Genomic DNA, 21,354 nt, shown 5'->3' on the forward strand with positions numbered 1-21,354 from the left:
TGTAATCACTGTCAAGATTACTATCACATTTTTTTAAGGAGGACCACATAAGGTCAACATGACTCTATAGCTCAGTTGGTAAAGAATCTGCCTGCAGTGCAGGAGACCCAGTTCGATCCCTGGGTTAGGAAGATCCCTGGAGAAGGAAATGGCCACCCACTCCAGTATTCTTGCCTGGAAAATCCCATGGACAGAGGAGCCTAGCGGGCTACAGTCCATGGGATATAAGAGTCAGACACAACCTAGTGACTAAACAATCACCACATAAGGTCAATTCCAAATAGACAAAGGGCTTTATTCTTTTTTAAGCCAATGCAAGATGGCACACACGGTCTCTGAAATTAAGGAAACAGACATAAATAGCTTTAGCAGACCTAAGCAAAAACTTCCATGCAAAGGCCTTCAAATTTCTTCTCCAGGTTGGAAGAGTAGCCTCCTCTTAGCATCTTGTGAGTTAGATGGAGAGAAACACGTTTTATAGATAGGTGAGCAAAACAAGAGAAATGGACTTTCCTTTTATAAACCAGTAGCTGAGCAGCACTGACACTTCTCTCATAACAGCCTCAAATTAATTTGAGAGTGATTTCTGTAAGTGAAATTTATCATTTAGTGATTATTGTTTAGGTATCTCAGATTTCAAATTTTAAGTTTGCCTACATGGAGTCATTCTTCTTCTTTCCTCTCTTAGTAAGAGCAGGTTTCAATTATGTAATTATGGTTAAAGAGGTCTGAAGAATTTTTACTCTTATGCCTTCATCTAGATTGGATAATGGTTTGCAATGACTGGTTGAGAGCTGTGGAAACACAAATGTGAGGCAGAAAGCTTAACTCTCTACATAAATATTTACCAACAGAGTAGACTATAAACTCTGCAAGGGGAGGGCCTATCTTTACCAATGCAGAATGGGTATATCCTCAGCATTGGTTCAGCTGATAATCATACCTAGTGGGCATATGCTGAATATTTCCAATCCACAGCTACTTATTGAACCCTAAGTCTGTGTTAGACACTTTGTATTCTACATACTTCGTGGGAATCAAAGTGCCAAGACAGACAAAGTGCCCACTCTCATGAAGCTTATATTCTAGTGGCAGGGAGAGAAAATTGCAAAGAAGAAAAATGATGCAGTGAAATGAGGCAGAGAGCTGTGGGATAGCGGGGTGGGGTGGGGTGTTTCTACTGTAGGGAGTGTGGTCTGAGAAGCCTCCTGAGGAGGAATCCTACTAGATAGAGATAGTGATGGAGATAGATTGAGATATACAAAACCAGAGTGTTGGGGCTCTAAAACAATTACTTCCAATGTAGGAGGTAAACTCTGTCCCTGTAGTTTCATTTGGATCAATTTATATGAATCTTGAAAAAAAAAAAAAAACCCATGACTAAAGCGCTGATTTTAGATTAGAAGGAGTTTATGAATCTGTAAAATATGCTTCCTTTTCTTTGGTGGAATAGTTTACACATGGAGAGAGCAGCTGGCTCCTACAGCTTGGTGGGCTTTGGCTGGGCTGTTAATTGCCTAAATATTTTGTATATTTCTGTGTATCTCTCCTGCAGTCCACTTGACCAAGATAAGTCTTTGAGCCCTGTTGAATGTTTGAATCTTGCAGGCAACTAGAAACTATGGGTCAAACTATGGCTTTTTTTTTTTTTTTTTAAACAAAAAATTACTGAAAACATTTAAAATGCAGCACTGAGTTCATGGGTAGAAACTGCCGTCTGCACAAACAAAACATGCAGATTGATGAAGATTCTCTAGATAGTGATTTAATGCAGACTTCCTTCTTGTTTCATTTATTTTGAAAAATCGATTTCAAGTTCCTAACATCATCTAGAAGGAGTTCAATACTTCTTGCTCTCTCCCCCTAATGCCTGCCTAGAGAGAAAAAAAAATCCAGGCTGTTTGGGGGTTTGTTTTGTTTTCTTAAGCTAAGTACTTAAACCACGAATGTTTCACAAGTACCTTTTGATGGGTTTCATTGTTTTGTTTATTTTGCTGTAGTCAGTACAAACACCTTCAAATTTCCTTCTGTAACAAATGTTTTTCAACGTCATCATCTGACCTCGCTGATGGAGCCGGTCTGCAAATCTTGCAGCCGGGTCGATTTTTGCACGGGCTTCTAACATCGACATACAAAAGTTTACGGCTTCTCTGAGGAACCGATTTCCAAGCTAAGAGAAAAAATGGAAGTGTTCGCTCATCTTTCAAAAAATATTTCTGCGCTTGATATGTTCGCCACTCTTCATCGGGTTCTCAGTAATGAATACAGAATGTGACATCGGTTTTTCACACACGTAGGTTTTTGTCTTCCATTTCTAGAGAGTTATTTCCTTGTCTGACTTTTTATTTTCTTGATTTATTCATCTTCAACTTGCTACGGAAAACCTCTCCTAGCGACTGTTCTCTCCCTTTTAAAAGTAATCTGCATGGAAACCTTGACTTTGCATTGTAGATTTTTAGGGTCCTTTTCGGTTATTCTGCCCCCCGTTACTCCCTCTGTACACTCACAGCCGAGGCCGCCGGCATCTGAGCTGAAAGCGCCCGTGGCGGGCTAGGAGAGAAGGGTGTCATGTTGGCGACAGGCTCCTGCTGGCGGCCAGCGAGCCCGCCGAGGTTAACGGGGGCGCCGGGGTCAGCGCCCTCGAAGTTGGGGGCCTCGGGCGGAGCCGCACCAGAGTCGTGGCGACCGCTCAACCGGAGCTCCCGGCAGTCTCGCTGCCTCCACCGGAAAAGAATCGCCTAATCTGTCGCGATCCCACGGAGTTCTTGCTCTTCCCCGTGCAGTCTCCGCGAACGAGCGCGTCGCGGGGCCGACGAGAGGAAAAGCCCAGGCCTGGGGCGGAGGAGGAATGAAGGGCCGAGAGCCGGGGGGATTTCCTCCCGCGCTTCCCCCTCCAACGGGAGCGGAAAATGTGATTTGCTGTGCATTCCAGGCGCAGTTCCCTGGGGTGACCTCTCCCAGCCGGTCCGGGCGGGGGGAGCAGACAAAGAGGCGAGGCCGGCAGAGAGAGGGGACCCCGCGGGGAGGCAGGAGGGGTGCGGGGGGCGGGGGCAGTACCGGGAAAGGGGGCGGATAGCGGGTCCCGCGGCGGCGGCGGCGCCTGGCCAATGGAGAGGCGCGGCCCCGCGCGCCGCGCTCCGCCGCCGGCATTTAAACGGGAGACGGCGCGATGCCCCTCACTCGGTGCGCCCTTCGCGGACCGGGCGACCCAGTGTGCCGCAAGAGCGGTGCTCTCTGCCCCGCGGACCCCACGCGGAGCCCGGGCGGCTCTGGCCGCGGCCGCACACCGCGCCACGCGTCGAGAGCGCAGGCCCCGAAGGCCCGCCGCGTTGACAGGTGAGCGCGGAGACGCAGGCGTGTGTGTGTGTACGTGTGGGTGTGGGTGTGGGTGTGGGTGTGGGTGTGGGTGTGTGTGTATGTGTGTGTAGGGGTCGGGAAACGACTCCCGCGTCCCGCTCGGTGCGCGACAGCCCTTCCTGCGCGCAGGCCGAGGCCTCGCGTTCCCTGGGTGAACCCTCAAGAACCATCGCGGGGTCCTTCGTGCCCGAGGTCTTGGCTGCTTTCACCTCACCTTGGGCAGTGTGCAGGGCATGACTGGGAAAGAGGAGGTTAAGAGCAAGAACCCCGCATCCCATTGCCACCTCCCAGAGCTCCGCTAATACTCTGCTAGTGTGCGTGGCAGCCACGCTTGCCAGGCGTGCCCGCTGGGTGAGGGCGCGGAGACCGTGCGTACAGAGCGCAGGAGCAGAGGGAGAATGAGCGCCGGGGAGCAGTGGGGAGCAGCGGGACCCTTCGGCTCGACCACAGACGACGGGAAAAGTTGCAACGAGAGGGTCCCCTGTGTTTGAGGCGGAACTCTGGGTCTGGGGACTTCAGGGCGCGCCCGTCGGAGAGCTGTGACTGATCCTGCGGTGGGGTGGAAGATCCTGAGAATGAGCGATGTATCCATTTGCCTGTCCTCAAGGTGAGACGGAGACGTGTGCAACGGCGGAGCTGCGGAGTTCAGCCGCGGCGGAAACCCGAGGGTCAGGTAACCGGACCGGTGAGGTACGGTGAGCCGTCCGGGACGCCGAGACCCGCGAGCCCATGGTGCTCACACCGCAAATAGCACACACCAGTACTTGCGGGCTGCGCACCCTTGGGTGCTGCGTTTCCTCTTCTAGGATTCTTCCTGCCCCATGCGCGACTCGACTGAAGCGCGGACGTCAGGCGCTGGGCAGTGACAATCCGTCGGGTCCTCATTCCGCGAGTACCGCCCTAATTTGTGTCCGAGTGGACCCTGCAGCGTATCGCTGCGCGGACGACGCGGGACTGGCCGCGGGAGGCTGGTCCCCGGCTTGGAAGCCCAGGTCATCCTTCGTCTTCATCCGCCACTTTGCTGACGGCTGTGCAGCTCACAGAGCAGGCTCAGGGGCTGGTAGGGTGTCGGGGGCCGTCACCTTGCCAGTTGGAGTTATTTGTAGATTTCTGGCTTGGGAAAACAGACGCGCCACCGTTCTGACTTGGCTTTGTCTTCGGATCCCAGCACCTCCTTGGGGGCGCCCCAGACAGGCTTTTCTTAGAGCGGGGCGCTGATAAGGTACCCCGGGCGAGGCAGGGGGCAGACAGGAGTCTCTCCTGTGAAGCCCTGCCAGCGCGCCCAGAGCTGGCCCGAAGGGGCTCCCTGCTAGAATCTGGTGGCTGCCGCCTTGTCCTCCCCTTCCGTCTCTGAATCCCGACTCTTTTAGACAGAAATACAACCTCGAAATTAGGGGTTAAAAGTCTCTTCTTAAGTGGTACAAGGGCAGAGAGGCGACCATCGGTAGGAAATTGGATCTCCAGCTGCAAAGAGCAGATCCAAGCGGTGAGCGCGTCTGTTTACGTTCCTCTTCGAGATGGTGCCAGGACACGAGTTGATTAAAATAATCTATTGTGTTAAGTGGGTCACCAGGGATTTACACTGCCCCAGGGACCCCAGAGTAGTGGCTTTCTCTAACTGTACACACAAGATAAATAAATAGCGGAGAAGAGTTTAAGATAACCCCCATCCCAGGGCAAGGAGTCTTCTTTCACCCCAGGGTTTTTCAGCCCCCACGTCTTTTTCTTTTCTTTTCTTTTCTTTTTTTTTTGAAAGAGGGGGACTTGAAAGGGTGGACTTTTCAAAGCAACGAGGGAAAGAAGTATTTTCAGAAAACCACAGATTCTCTTCTCCCCTCTGGTACACTCCACCTTACGACAGTAGGTGATCCAGTAACCATCACTGAATAAATTGCACACTCCAAATTGTCAGTATTAATTAATTATTTAAGGGCTCTCTAGAACTTGGATGCTGGGTGTCGTGTTGTAGTGTGTGTGTGTATGTGTGTGTTTAACCCCCAGGTCATTGTAGGAATTAAAGTGTTTTGTAAACTTTGTAATTTCACCGGTTTTCTATTTTCTTAAAAGTTCATTTTGAGTGAAATGTTTTGCTAACCCATGCACAATCTATGGGAAATTCAAGTTGGCTAACCTAGTGGTTACACAGGGGAGAGTAGAAACCTATTACATCCCCGCATCTCTGAATGGAAGCTGCCTGCCTTATCTTTATACTGAAGCCCTTAAGGTTGAAGTATTAAAAATGATATAATGCCAAGAAATTTTATGCCACAAACCCCTCTCCCAAGAAATGCTTGTCAGCAGCAAAGCAGTGCAGAACAAAGTGAAGGACAGATGGAAAACCTAAACCTTCTATGTAAAAGGCATGGGACAGGTAGAGGAGGTGACTTAGCATCCAACTGAAAGGAACAGACCAGGCCAGTGTTATCAGCCTATGTCTTGCATCTGCAAGGAAGTCTTTAGTTTTAACATATGCTCTTAGAAATGTGAAGCGCAACAGTATTTCCTGGGATCAGAAAGGTTTTTTTCTTCACATATGAGCAAAATAGAGAATTATTTGAGTTACAGTATTCGTCAAATTTGATTGCATTAGAAACAAGGCCATGTACCCCTTATTAAATACTGTGCTGTGTGTCTGTAGAATAGTTCTTAAGGACATGTGCTTGGGGCCTCAGAAGAATGGGACTCAAACCCCGACTTCCCCACGAGTCTAGATTCCCTTGTCGGTAAAAGGAAGATGGTATTATATACCTCTTGTTTTGTTGTGAAAAAATCAATTATAAAGTTCTGTCAGAATTGAGTATATTGCCTCACATAGGGTTTAAAAATACAGGTAGCTCTTATTATGAGTGGTGCCATTTGGAGAGGCAGTAACATTTTAGGACCTCAAGGTGTACCATAAGATGGTTTTGAAATTAAATCCCAAGTCCTGCTCACACAGAGATCGACACACACCTTTTACTACAACATAGTACCTATGATTTGGCTGTCTCTCAATTGTGCTGCTTAGTAAAAACATTTAACATTCATTACTTTCCAACTTGTTTCCTGTTGACCGCAAAAAATTGTATACTATCGTTAACTTCACCAAAAAAAAATCTTCCAAGAGCCTGGAGAGCCCGTGAGTTGCTTTTCTACGCCCTCTATGGTGTTGGGCCCCAGCCTGACTTAGCCTCGCCTTCAACATAGAAAAGATGCAGCTAGTGTGCTTGCAGTTCACACAGGTGAGATTTATCCTCTACTAGTTTGCCAACCATTTTGGCACAAATTGTCTGAAAACAGAAAATCAACCCAGTAGATTCTTTAGAACATCACTGCTCAATTTCTAAAATTTGACTATCTTTCTAAAAATTAAAGACCCAATTAAAAATGTTTGTCCTTAAAGATTTAATCCTAAGAAAAAGAAATAGGGTCTTCTATAATTGGGCCTGCACTTAGAGCCTTTGCTGTCATTTCCATCTTTTTTTTTTTTAATACTGGTGAATAATTTGCTGTCACGCCTGTTGAATAGCTTTCTAAAACATTGATCAGACATTCAGCCACAGACATCTGGCTTGCTGATCATTGTCTCCTCACTGTTAATCCCACTCAGCACTCCATTTAACTGATTACAAGCAGGTTGGTTAGCTAAAATGAGAAATACGGCAAGAAGAGTGCTGAAAGGAGCTGGCCTAAACTTTCCCAAAGACACTGAGGATATTAGAAACAGGTTACACATAGCATTTTTATTCCTCATTCCCAAGAATTAGATGATTGTATTGTTATGGCCTGGTGAAGGTTAGAATAAATCACCATGACCTACACAGGACAATGGTGGCTGATATATCTTTGGGCAGATGTTTGCTTTTGATCACTCAGGGTAACCTGAAGGAAAGCATCAGGGAGAGAAGACATACTTTGAGAGTATGTGCTCTGGGACAAGTGGATTAGAGGGGAGGACAGTGGTAAAGGGGAAAAATAGGTAGGGGTGGGTGGGTCTTGCTGGTGGGAAACAGTTGCAGAGAAAACTCACCATGAAAATATAATCACATGATTTGGTGAAGCAGAAATGCATTGAGGGGCAGCCTTTGGAAAGAAGAATATTATCTGCAAAGGAGAAATAAGGGAGATCTTTATAGGTGTCTGATGCACTCTGGGTCCATGAGTTGCAGCTTTAATAATGTGAGTGGATCATTTCAGAATGCAAGTTACCAGAAATGTTTTCAGCTCATGGTTGAATATGGGTGATAATCCATAAGACCTAAATCTGGGTTGGTCTTTGCTTCTATTTTTTATAACGGGGCACTCTGCTAGATGTCAAGGTGAAGAATTTATCTGCAAGAAATTTACATTTTCTTGGTTTCCCTCATGTCTAGATATTTACAGATTGCAAATTATTTAGTGACAATACAATTGGAATTTCAAGAACACATCAGTCCTATTTCCTTCAATGCATGATCAAGATCATTTGGTGTGGGGGGAGGCTGAGTGATTGACCACGATGACTTGACTAAGTATAGTTTTCATCACCCCCCCCCAGCGCCCCCCCCACCTTACTCATGTAGGACATGCAGAGTTCTCAGAGCATTGCTCTAAGAAGTTGAGGTCTCTGTTGACTGAGATTCATAAAGTGTTTTTTTTTTCTTCTCTCCAAATAACTAGTTATAAGATTTAACAACTCAAAAGCTGAAGATATTTAAGAGTAAGCTTTAAATTTCTGTGTAGCCATTTCATAATATTTTTTCACACATAATCTTATTTTGAGAAAAAATTTACTTTTCTTAAAAAGAATCTGTCACTCTAGACCCCTTTTTCTTATGGGGTTTGCACACTCCCATAGGAACAGGAAGTTGGTCCAAATTAAAACAGAAAACCACAGTTGACTAATTTTGAATTTACTGCTTTATTCTTGGTTTCTGCCCAAGTGAATCCAATGGCTTCAATGGGAAAATAAACCCCATGGTGTTCTCCTGGGACCTGGTAAAAAGTAGTGAGTATTTGGAGTTTTCCTAGAAAAAGGAAGAGAAGTATTAAGAAGCTCCCAAGGCTAGAAGGAGACAGAAATCAAAAGTTGGCTCTGCTCATCAGCTTGTGGGAATGCATTTTAAATGCAAAGAACAGAAGTTTTGCTGGTCAGTGTGGTCCATGACAATCATCATTGAATAAAAGAGAGCCCACTCTGCCAGGAATGAAAGAGGAGGTAATGAATAAGCCCTTAGAACTCTCAAACTTGGTTTTATTTAATGACAGATGGAAAAATGCCAGATAAGAAAAGATGAATATAAAGAAGGTCCTAAGCGGTGAAGAGAAAGAAAACTGCATTTTTTGGATAGATGTTTGTAGGTAGGGCTGGCCCCATGACCCCATGACTTGAACCTGTCCTGTGAAGTCATCATACATTCCTGGTCAAGTCTCAGATTGGCCTCTGTGATGCTGGCTCTGCAGTCTTGCTCTGGAGGCTTCAGTTTTTCTGGAGGCCCCTTTTAGGAGTGATGGGGAAGATAAGGCTGTCTTATGCGCTCCTCTTGGAAATGGGCAGAGACTGAATTTTAGTTTAGATCCTGGCCTGGAATTGAGTGAAGAACAGAAACTTTGAAAGCTTCCCAAATTCACACTGTATTTGCTCAGGAGACTAGCTTGTCATAGCTCAAGTTATCCTGGTCTCTGGAGAAAATCAGACTGTTTTGTAACTGGGTTGTCCTCATGAGCAATTTTTTTAAAAGACAAAATAAGGAAATTAATTTTTTGTTGTTGTTGAGGCCAAAAAGGCTCTGTTTAAAGAATGGGGATGTTGTAACATAAACTGACAAAAGCCAGGGAGTCTGTAGTCAGAGCAGGAGCTAAATGTCACTATCAGCTGCAAACTTGAACTTACCCAAAAGTATTAGGTTAATGTTTAAAAGGTGCCATTTAAGAATATCTTGATTTTCATATTTAATTGTCTTAATTTGACATTATCCTTAGGGTTGCATGGTCTTTACTACAGGACTTGCCCCTTAGAGGATATAGATTCTACCCTGCCTTTGTCTTTGAAAGGTAACTGTTGCAGCTACTAATTCCAGCCTGTATTGTTCCTAGAGGGGTGTGATGAGGTTACTGTTCAACTGCACTTAGTGGTTATCATGTGTCACACTGGTGGTCAGAAGGGAGCAGGCAAATGGGTGCTTCACAGCTGTGTCCTTGGGTTCAGAACCACAATGGCGGTGCAAGACAGGAGAAGCCTCAGGATCCATCAGGCTCGCTGTTATAGCCTGAGGAGGGAGGCTGTGAATTCACAACTGCACTCACTGAAAAGAAAATCCTTTCACATTTTCACAGCACCTTCCATGCCCCATTGCTGTGGGTACCACAGACCTTGCTGTTCCAAGCTTGTTAGAAAGGCAGACCCACGGAATGACAATCTGCATTGTAACTATATCCCTGGGTATTGTCTGCAAAGTCAGGTTCGAGAAGTACTGTCCCAGGAGAGTCTTAATACTCTGATGCTTCTCTCTTGCACCCTCCTTTTGAAAAATACACGTCTCCTGTTCTTCCTTCTCTGCCCCCACCTTCCTTGAATATATTGCTTTAAAATAGTCTTCCTTTCTCTGATTTACACTCCTCATTCCATTCATTTTTCTCTCTCTCCATCTTTGCTTTCTTTCTTTTTGGTCAGTTTTCCTATAGCCTCCTCTTCTCTTATTTTAATTTTTTGCCATTGTTCATATGCCATTGTTCCTGCTGACCCATATCTAACTGCAGACCCAGTCATAATAATTCACTATCATAAACTTATTCAACATATCTCTGGCACTTACCTATGTAAATATTTGCACACACCTGTTTTCTTGTGCCCACTTTCTACCTTGTAAATTTCATATACACACCCATGCAGATCCACATGTATATGTGAAGGACATGTTTCATCATTTGGAACTGTATCATGGTGTTTGTTGTTGCTCAGTTGCCAAGTTGTGTCTGACTCTTTGCAACCCCATGGATTGCAGCACACCAGGCTTCCCTGTCCTTCGCTGTCTCCCAGAGTTTGCTCAGATTTATGTCTGTTGAGTCGGTGATGCTTTCTGACCATCTCATCCTCTACCAGCCCCTTCTCCTTTTGCCTTCAAACTTTCCCAGCATCAAGGTCTTTTCCAGTGAGTCAGCTCTTCAGTGGTCAAAGTATTAGAGCATCAGCTTCAGCATCCGTCCTTCCAATGAATATTCAGGGTTGATGTCACTTAGGGTTGACTGGTTTGATCTTCTTGCAGTCTAAGGGATTCTCAAGAATCTTCTCCAGCACTACAATTCAAAAGCAGCAATTCTGCACTCTGCCTTCTTTATGGTCCAACTCTCACATCCATAGATGACTACTGGAAAAACCATAGTTTTGACTATATGGACCTTTGTCGTCAAAGTGATATCTTTGCTTTTTAATATACTGTCTAGGTTGTCATAGCTTTTCTTCTAAGAAGCAAGCATCTTTTAACTTCATGGCTGTAGTCAACATCCGCAGTGATTTGGGAGCCCAGGAAGAGAAAATTCTGTCCCTGCTTCTACTTTTTCACCTACTATTTGCCATGAAGTGATGGGACTGGATGGCATGATCTTTATTTAATGCTGAATTTCAAGCCAGCTTTTTCACTCTCTTGTTTCATCCTCATCAAGAAATTCTTTAGTTCCTCTTCACTTTCTGCCATTCGAGTAGTATCATCTGCATATCTGAGGTTATTTCTCCTGGCAATCTTGATTCCAGCTTGTGATTCATTTAGCCCAGCATTTTGCATGATGTACTCTGCATATAGATAAATAAGCAGAGTGACAATACACAGCCTTGTCCTCCCTCCTTTCCCAATTTAGAACCAGTCAGTTGTTCCATGTCCAGTTCTAACTGTTGCTTCTTGACCCACATACAGGTTTCTCAAGAGACAGGTAAGGCAGTCTGGTACTTCCATCTCTTTAAGAATTTTTCAGTTTGTTGTGATCCAAACTATCAAAGGCTTTAGCATAGTCAATGAACCAGAAGTAGATGCTTTTCTGGAATTCCCTTCCTTTCTCTATGATCCAACGAATGTTGGCAGTTTGATCTCTAGTTCCTCTTCCTTTTCTAAATCCTGGTTGTACATCTGGAAGTTCTCAGTTCATGTATTGCTGAAGCCTAGCTTGAAGGATTTTGAGCAGAGTGACCTTGCTAGCATGTGAAACACACACAATTGTGCAGTAGTCTGAACATTCTTTGGCAATGCCCTTCTTTGGGATTGGAATGAAAACTGACCTTTCCCAGTCCTGTGGCCACTGCTGAGTTTTCCAAACTTGCTGACATACTGGGGGCTTCCCTAGTGGCTCAGACAGTAAAAAATATGCCTGCAATGCAGGAGACCTCAGGAAGATCCCCTGGAGAAGGGAATGACTACCCACTCCAGTATTCTTGCCTGGAGAATTCCATAGCCAGAGGAGCCTGGCAGGCTACAGCCCATGGGGTCTCAAAGAATCTGACACGACTCATGACTGAGCAACTTTTTTCAAGTGCAGCACTTTAACAGCATCAACTTTTAGAATTTTAAATAGCTCAACTGGAATTCCATCACCCCCATTCACTTACTTTACACTTCAGGATGTCCAGCTCTAGGTGAGTGACCACACCATCATGGTTATCCTGGTCATTAAGACCTTTTCTCTACAGTTCTTCTGTGTATTCATGTCACCTTTTCTTAATCTCTTCTGTTTCTGGGAAGTCCTTACCATTTCTGTCCTTTATCATGCCCATCCTTGCATGAAATGTTCCCTTTATATCTTGAAGAGATTTCTAATTTTTCCTGTTCTATTGTTTTTCTCTATTTCTTTGCATTTTTCTCTTAAGCACTGCCCCCCCCCCACTTTTTTTTTAAAAATCTTCCCTTGTTGTTCTCTGTAACTTTGCATTCATTTGGGTATATCTTTCCCTTTACCCTTGCCTTTACTTCTCTTCTTTTCTCAGCTATTTTAAAGCCTCCTAAGACAACGATTTTGCCTTCTTGCATTTCTTTTTCTTTGGGATGGTTTTGGTCACTGCTTCTTGTACAATGTTATGAACCTCCAATTGTAGTTCTTCAGGCACTCTACCAGATCTAATACCTTGAATCTATTGATCACCTCCACTGTATAATCGTAGAGATTTGATTTAGGTCATACCTGAATGATATAGTGGTTTTCCCTACTTTCTTCAGTTTAAGCCTGAATTTTGCAATGAGGTGCTCATGATCTGAGCCACAGTCAGCTCCCAGTCTTATTTTTGCTGACTGGATAGAGCTTCTCCATCTTCAGCTGCAAAGAACATAATCAGATTTCGTTATTGACCATTTGGTGATGTCCATGTGTAGAACTATCTCTTGGGTTGTTGGAAAAGAGTGTTTGTCATGACCAGCATGTTCTCTTGACAAATCTCTGTTAGCCTTTTCCCTGCTTCATTTTGTACTCTAAGGCCAAACTTGCCTGTTATTCCAGGTACCTCTTGACTTTACTTTTGCATTCCAGTCCCCTATGATGAAAAGGACTTTTTTTTTTTTTTTTTTGGTGTTAGTTCCAGAAGGTGTTGTCAGTCTTCACAGAACTGGTTAACTTCAGCTTCTTCAGCACCAGTGGTTGGGGCATAGACTTGGATTACTATGATGTTGAATGGTTTGCCTTGGAAATGAACCAAGATCACTCTGTCATTTTTAAGGTTGCACCCAAGTACTGCATTTCAGATTCTTTTGTTGACTATGAAGGCTACTCCATTTCTACTAAGGGATTCTTGCCCACAGTAGTAGATACAATGGTCATCTGAATTAAAGTTGCCCATTCTGGTCCATTTTAGTTCACAGATCTCTAAGATGTTGATGTTCAATCTTGCCATCTCCTGCCTGACCATGTCCAATTTATCTTGATTTGTGGACCTAACATTCCAGGTTCCTATGTAATATTGTTCTTTACAGCACTGGAGTTTACTTTCACCACCAGACACATCCCACAACTGCAAGTCATTTCTGCTTTGGCTCAGCCACTTCATTCTTTCTGAAGCTATTAGTAATTGCCCTCTGCTCTTCCCCTGTAGCCTATTGGACACCTTCTGACCTGGGCAGGTGGGGGGGGAATCATATTCTGGTGTCATATCCTTTTGCCTTTTTGTATGGCTCACGGGTGGGTTTCCTGGTAGCTCAGTGGTTTAGAATCTCCTTGCAGTGCAGGAGACTCAGGAGATGCAGGTTCCATTCCTGGGTTGGGAAGATCCCCTGTAGGAGAAAATGGCAACCCACTCCAGTATTTTTGCCTGGAGAATCCCATGAACAGAGGAGCCTGGGGGGGCCACAGTCCATAGAGCCGCAAAGAGTCCAACACGACTGAGTGATTGAACACACACGCACACTGTTCATGGGATTTTCAGGCAAGAATACTGGAGTGGGTTGCTATTTCCTGCTGCAGGAAATCTTCCCCTACCCAGGGATTGAACCTATGTCTCCTGAGTCTCCTGCATTGGCAGGCAGATTCTTTACCACTCAGCCACCTTAGAATTCCCAGTTGAGTCCGTATCTTGGCTTATTTGCTGTATAACTCTGGATGAGCTAATTCATGGCTTCATGGGTCAGAGGGTAATGAGAACAGCAGTACCTAATTCCTGGAGATATTGTGAAAACAAAAGAAATCACTTACATCAAGTGTTTACCAAGTGCCTGATAAAATACTGGCTGTTTTATTAATGCTTTTGTTAATTAACTTTTCCATTTTTCATGCCTCCTCTCTCTGTCTCCTCTCTTTAGCATGAGCCGCACAGCCTACACTGTGGGAGCCCTGCTTCTCCTCTTGGGGACCCTGTTGCCAGCTGCTGAGGGGAAAAAGAAGGGGTCCCAAGGGGCTATCCCCCCACCAGACAAGGCCCAGCACAATGACTCGGAGCAGACTCAGTCTCCCCAGCAGCCTGGCTCCAGGAACCGGGGGCGGGGCCAGGGGCGGGGCACTGCCATGCCCGGAGAGGAGGTGCTGGAGTCCAGCCAGGAGGCCCTGCATGTGACCGAGCGCAAATACCTGAAGCGAGACTGGTGCAAAACCCAGCCGCTGAAGCAGACCATCCACGAGGAGGGCTGCAACAGCCGCACCATCATCAACCGCTTCTGCTACGGCCAGTGCAACTCCTTCTACATCCCCAGGCACATCCGGAAGGAGGAGGGCTCCTTTCAGTCCTGCTCCTTTTGCAAGCCCAAGAAATTCACCACCATGATGGTCACGCTCAACTGTCCTGAACTCCAGCCACCCACCAAGAAGAAGAGGGTCACGCGTGTCAAGCAGTGTCGTTGCATATCCATCGATTTGGATTAAAGCCAGGCACACCCAGCCTGTCCTTGGGATGCAGGCCCCAGGCGGGCCCAGAGACAGACCTCAATCAACCTGATTCTTACTTGGCTTAAACCCAGAGGCAAGAAGGACCACCAGCTGCCTCCTCCCAGGAGCCTGCTAGTGCGTAGTTTGTGCTCCTGAGTGTTTGTGGGTGCCTGTGGGTGTTTGCAGACACCAGAGGAAACACAGTCTCTGCTAGAGGGCACTTCCTAGTATGTAAATGTATCTGCTTCCTTGCGGGATGACACAAAAAAACCCAAGCTACTACCCCAGGCACTTTGGGGGGAGGGGGTGGTGGGCAGGCTGTGGTCTGGGTCTGCCTTGGTCTTCCACGTGCCCTCCAAATGAATATTAATGGAGAGGCTTCTCTGAGGGCATGAGACCTGTTTTGTGCTGCCCTGGCCTTGGAAAAGATGTTTTACCCTGTGCTTGCTTCCCTCCTTCCTCTTCCCTCTCACAATTCATCCCTTCTTAGGATCTCAGTGACTATTTCTGTCCACCACCTTCCCTGTCAAGGGTTCTAAAGCAACTTGCTTGATCATAGATGCAAATGTTTCCTATTTGGGGAAGACCTTTCAGACTCGGGGGGAAGCTGATGGTGCAAGGGCAAGAAGGATAGAGGGTTGAGAGAAGAGAGAGATTGCAGGCGAGGACCAGTTGGTCCAGCAAAATTCAGGCAGGAGATGGGCAGAGTATGGAAAGGCCAACCTCCAAACACAGTGAGACCCATGCTTTAGCAAAATTTCCCCTGATGTTTAAAGAAGAGAAATAGAATTGCCAAAAAATCATTAACTTTGGCAGTCACTGTGACTGTTGAAATTAGCTGTAACTCAATTCCAAACTTAAAACATAAATATTGACCACTCCTATTTTCAGAAGTGAGTGAAACCAAAACAGCCCCTCCTGCTTTGCCCCTCAGATGGACAAAAGATGTAATTCAGAAACTCCTACACAGGAATAGGAAAAAGACAAAAACCTCATAAGCAAAAGGTCTGATTATCTGTCCTTTTGGCTGAGTTATCATCACCTTTTCCCCGGTTCATTGTTCCTGTGTGGTGCTTCTGAGAACCACAGTCCTGTTGGTCCTTTGCTGAGTGTACTTGACAGCGAGGGACCTGGCTGAGATAAGAGAGTTTAGGGCCTGCTCCTTTCCACTCATTCAGGGTCTGTTTTAGCCATCGTTAGGAGACTGAGCCAGAGAAGGCAATGGCAACCCACTCCAGTATTCTTGCCTGGAGAATCCCAGGGACGGGGGAGCCTGGTGGGCTGCCGTCTATGGGGTCACACAGAGTCGGACACAACTGAAGTGACTTAGCAGCAGCAGGAGATTGAGCTGGAGAGCAGAGCAGAGTAAGACAAGGAAGGCAATTGCTTCTGGCTAAGGAGTAGTTAAAAGGCAGGAAGGAGATGTAAGGCGTATGACCTGCACTTCTTCCTTCACCCTCTGAGGATCTAAGGGAAACCCCAGTTAAAAAATCAGAGCATTTGTGTGCATTAGCTGTCCTACTGCTGGTAGGATTTATGTAACATTATAGCCACTCGGAACCTACCGGTAGTTGCTGTTCTCTGATTAAACTTGGGTTATTTGCAATGCCTATTTAGGATTTATCTAATGGCCAAAGTGCAGGGTGGGAAAACCTTCCTGCATTTTGGATTTGGCCAACCTGCTTTCTTCAAGCCTGAGGTTTTATATGTAAACCACCCCACCCCCGTACTCTTTTTGCCTTGCATCTTCTCAGTCTCACCAGCCAAGTCATGTGTAACATGGGAAACAAACACCATGGACTTGCATTTAGGTTGCCCATGAAGGCTCTCGCGTTCAAAGAATCATTGCAACTAAAGAGGCTGCTTTTATTTTATTTTTGTTTTGGTCCAGTGCTCTCCCCACTAACAACTAAATAGGAACCATACTTTGAAGCAGAAAGTCATCTTGAACACCCAAAATATTGAGTCTAATTTTAAAACATTGAAACTCACTACTGATGATTCTACACTAGGAGAATTTGTGCTAACACATAGTCTGTGCATTTCACATCCACAGTAGCCCCTGCCCCAAATCTTTCTATCGTCCACATCCTCCAACAATAAAGCACAGAATGGATTTAATTAAGCATGCAAATACTAAGCTAGAATTTTGAGGGTGGGAGAGAAGAAAGGAGAAGGAGCTGAAAATATACAGCCACACTAGAGAGGAAAAATGACATTCAGAACCAGCAGACACCAAATCTCTCTTGTTGTTTTAACTGCCACAAGCTTGCAATTTTGTTAAAAAGAGATGGCTTAAGTTGGCAGCAGGAATCTTCTTTTAGTAGCTTGTACCACAGTTTTGCATGTAAGTTGGATTTGACTAAAGTGAAGAGAATTTGCTCAAAATGAACTTCACTGGGATAATAAGCAACATAATTGCCCTAAAAGCACAGCACTACCCAAAGAAGGGGATGTCTGCTTTTCTTTTTGTGCCTATATTAAAACTAGCCCAAGTCCCATGCATCTTCCAACATTTATTGAAAGTGCCATATCTGTTAATGTATTAGTCACTGATGATGTAATGATATGTCTTTTTCATTACTATAGTAGAATTTTTATGGCAAGATATTTGTGATCTAGATCTTTCCTATTAAAATAATGCCAAACACCAAATATGAATTTTATGATGTACACTTTGTGCTTGGCATTAAAAGAGAAAAACACATCCTGCGTCTGTAAGCTGTTTTTTGTTATTGTAGTTCTGCAAAGTTAAAAATGAGAGCGAATAATCTGGAGGAAAGGATAATTTCCACTGTGTGGAATGTGAATAGTTAAACAAAAAGTTATGGTTATTTAATGTAATTATTAACTCAAATCCTTTGGTCACTGTGATTTCAAGCATTTTTTTTTTCTCCTTTATATGACTTCCTCTGAGTTGAGCAAAGAAGAAGCTGGCACATTGTATGTTGTTGGATGTTTTTATCAGGTCAGAGGGAAACAATAAAATCTTGACACATCTGAACTTCCTTATAGAGTCAAGACCTGAGCTTTTATTTTTATAATTGAATGTTCCTTAAAGGTTAACATTTCTGAGGCATCCTAAGAGAGATCTTAAATGTTATTTTGGAAGAATTAAATGTGCATATACTAATAGCAAATAATAATGAATTGTCCACAAGTCCTTTTATGGAGAAAGTCTAAAATAAAAAAATGTATGTACAGAACATTTATAAATGACAAGTTAATGCTAAAGAGTGAAAGTAGTTCTACTGATTTGTCATTCTCAATATATTTAATATCAACTGCATTATGTATTATGTCTGCTTTAATCATTTGAAAAACAGAATTATGATGACTATGATCAAGGTCCTTTGCTGTCTATGAGGATAAGGGGGGATTTGGTAGTCTCATAAAAGCTAATTTGGTGGAAAGCAAAGTTTTATGAATCTGTAACTAGAATTTAACTTCACCCCAATAATGTTATATATAACCTTTCCCAAAGAACAGCCAATAAATTGAACCTCTTCTCTGTTTGTGTGTTCGTTTCACTGATAGTGTTCACAGGATAGAGCTGGGGCAGGGATTCATTTGTCACGGGAAGTGAGGTAGAAAATAGATCATGAGATCTCTTGTGATCTGACAAGAAATTTATTTCCTTTATTCACACTTTCCAGATCTCGCTTGATTTCAGGACACCTCAGGCAATGGCAGTTAGAGGTAGGGGAAAGCTGGTGAGCAGTAAAAAGTACCAACCTCTTCCCCAGAGCTAGAAGGAAGAGTTAAAATGCTTCTGAGAAGCCTTCAGATAGTGGAAGAATCGTCACGCTGAAATGGTAATAGCTTTATTCTTGAGGTATTCAAGGGAAGAGGGGGAGAAAGATTTGGGGCTCAGTAGAAGAAGGAGCTTTCTAATAATGAGAGTGATTCAGCAGTGCACTGAGCTATCTTTGAGATATAGTCAACTCCCTTGGAAATATTAAAACATATACTTGATATCATTTGATAGGGATTTGAGACATTGTGAGTTATTGCCCTGGTTATGCAACTGAATGAATGGATTTCTGACATCCCTTCCTATTTAGGTGTGCGATACAGGATTGCTGCTACGTTTTGGTGCTCTAACAGTGATAATGAAAATGCCTGTGCCAGACACTGTCAAGGATTTTAATTATTTTCCGCTTAATTTTCATAGTGACTCAACAATGTGTGTACCATTATGATCGCTGCTAGGAAATAGTGAATTCTTGTCTTACTATAGCACCTATGCCCTTAAACCCTGAAAAGTGAGATTTTTCAACTTACCAGTTTGTTCTTTTAAGGATAGAGTGTATCAGTTTAAAAACAGATCCAGTCTTGACTATTTGCATCTAATGATCTAGGCCACCCTGAAGTTGTATTGGTATCATCATCCTGATGGCATCATCAGGAACTCCTGTTCTGAAGCATTCAGTCTCTTTGCCACCTCTTTTTGTCATGGCCTCCTTGGACGTAGAGGGGAAAAAAAGTGGCAAGTCCCCAAAAGACAGTGTCCTCAGAAAAATCACAGGCACACCTAGGAGATAATATCTCGACAGGGTTTGAAAAGGTAGTGGGACTGGAAAGAGAAATATGTTCTAGGTTTCAAAAAAGTATGTAATAGGACATCAGCAAAAATGTTGGAGTGAGAGGCATTGAAAATTCTTTCCTCCATAAAATCTTTGGAAGTCTGCAAAAATAGCATCAGATATTTAGAACTCTGGAAATTTACCTAAAGACTTGCAGCAGTCTGAGTGCTTATTGAAGAGAAAGGCTGAATATCTGTAACAATAGTAAGCCTTGTGATATTGTAACTTGCCCTATTCTCATCTCCCTCTCCAGTTCCGTAGAAGTCTTGAAACCAACAGCCTGCAATTATGATAAGCACCAGCAGTCTGACAGTCACTGGGAGAGGTAGAATGGGATTTGAGTTCTTTGAAAACCAAATACCCAGAGAATGGTAATTATTTGACCTGTCTGTCAGGCCCTGGAGGCCCCACTTGCAAAGGTATCTTTACTTGACCTAATTGGAAACTGCCTAGTGTGAAAAGCCGTGTTGAAAACAATTAGAGGCAATTGATTATTTTTGTGGCCGCCTGAGGCAGTGGATAGCAATTGGGCTCACAATAGGTTAAACAAAAAGCTTAAAAATGTAGAATGACATTTTGGGGGGCTTTGAAAAGCTTCAACATATTACTGGGAATCTAGAAAGCCAAATCATGTATAGGGCTGTGTGCCTGCCCAAGGCTGTGAACAAGCTCAGGAAGAATCTGAGCAGGCCATAAGGTCTTACCTCAGGCTGACCCTGAGGCTCTGCACAGGCAGAAAGCTAAGGCAGGGCTGTCAGCTCCCTGGCTGAGTGTTGAAGGTGTGCCCCAATATTCACACAGAGCCCCTCAGCAAAGACTGGAATGGAAGACTTATTGGTTCCAAGTATTTGAGGAAATTACAGTTCAGCTATTAGCTGAACACTAAGATAGCCAAGCAGAGGCTTTAGTGGCCATACACAACACAAAATATAGACTTTACACAATTAGCTTGGAAAAGTTTCTAAAGAATGAAATAAATAATAACAAACAGCAGCAACAACAAATCCTGGGGAGAGGGAGAGAGACTGACTTCAAAAGTCACCACATCATATTATTTAAAATGCCCGCTTTTCAACAGAAAATTGAAACATGCAAAAAATAAAATCCAAGAAAGAATGGCCCATACATAAGAAAAAAAAGAAAAAGAAAGAAACAGTCCCCTAGAAAGCTCAGACATTAGACAAAAGCTTCGTCAACTTTTTAAATATGTTCAAGAACTGAGAAAAACCATTTCTAAACAATCTAAGGAAAATAGAATGAAATCTCACTAAATTTGTAATGTCAGTAAAGAGATAGAAATTATTGTAAAAAATAGAAAAGTTGAAGCTGAAAAGTGTTATAAGTAAAATAAAAATTTTACTAGAGGGGCTGCACAGCAGATTTGAGCCAGCAAAAGAAAATTAAGAAACCTTTACCTAGACTTATATGAGAAAAAGACTACTAGATCCAGGAAAAGAGGGAATAACACTATGAAACTTACAGAAATGAAAAGGACCATAAGAGAATACCATGAACAATTGTATGCCAACCAATTAAATAACTGAGGAAATGGACAAATTTCTAATATAAGAAAGTCTCATTCCATTTTTTCGATGTTTGACTGCTAAAATCTTTTAAGCCTCACTCCTCTCTTCCCCTTATGCCCCACATCTGATAAGGCTGATAAGAAAGCCCAGGTTCTCTTTCATTTGCCTCTGATGAGATGGCTAGACCAAACAAGGCCCATCTCTTCCAGGTGGGAGCTCTCATCCCAGCATCATCTCTAACCACCATAAAAACTCCACGTCAGCTTCCTTCTCCTGCTCTCTGAAGCCATCTTTCAGACCAGGTTGGGAGGCCTGCCCTGTTCTCTACAGAAAGCCTCTTTATGTAAGTAATAAATCTTTTCATATACTCTTGGGATGTTTGTGGTATTATCGGTCTGAACCAATCTTTAGGTAAGGTCTATTCTGTTTATGCAGGTGTTCACAACACCTAGAAATACACAAACTCCTGAAACTGACTCAAGAAGAAATAGATATTTGAATAGAATTATTACAAATAAATGAGATTGAATTTGTAATAAAAAAATTTCTCCACAAAAAAAAAGCCAAGACCATAAGCTTCACTGGTGAATTTTACCAAA

At 43.8% G+C, this 21,354-nt stretch overlaps 1 protein-coding gene across 1 annotated transcript; it reads left to right on the plus strand.

Moving 5' to 3' along the window:
• Positions 1–3,105: 3,105 nt before the first annotated feature.
• GREM1 (gremlin 1, DAN family BMP antagonist) lies at positions 3,106–18,157 on the plus strand. The gene is made up of 2 exons (XM_040227002.1): positions 3,106–3,336; positions 14,085–18,157. The coding sequence occupies exons 1-2, from the start codon at positions 3,170–3,172 to the stop codon at positions 14,638–14,640; spliced, it is 723 nt and encodes a 240-aa protein (XP_040082936.1). The 5' UTR covers positions 3,106–3,169; the 3' UTR covers positions 14,641–18,157.
• The last annotated feature ends 3,197 nt before the right edge of the window (positions 18,158–21,354 follow it).

This window comes from Oryx dammah, unplaced genomic scaffold, assembly GCF_014754425.2.
Source record: "Oryx dammah isolate SB20612 unplaced genomic scaffold, SCBI_Odam_1.1 HiC_scaffold_26, whole genome shotgun sequence".
NCBI classification, from domain to species: Eukaryota; Metazoa; Chordata; class Mammalia; order Artiodactyla; family Bovidae; genus Oryx; species Oryx dammah.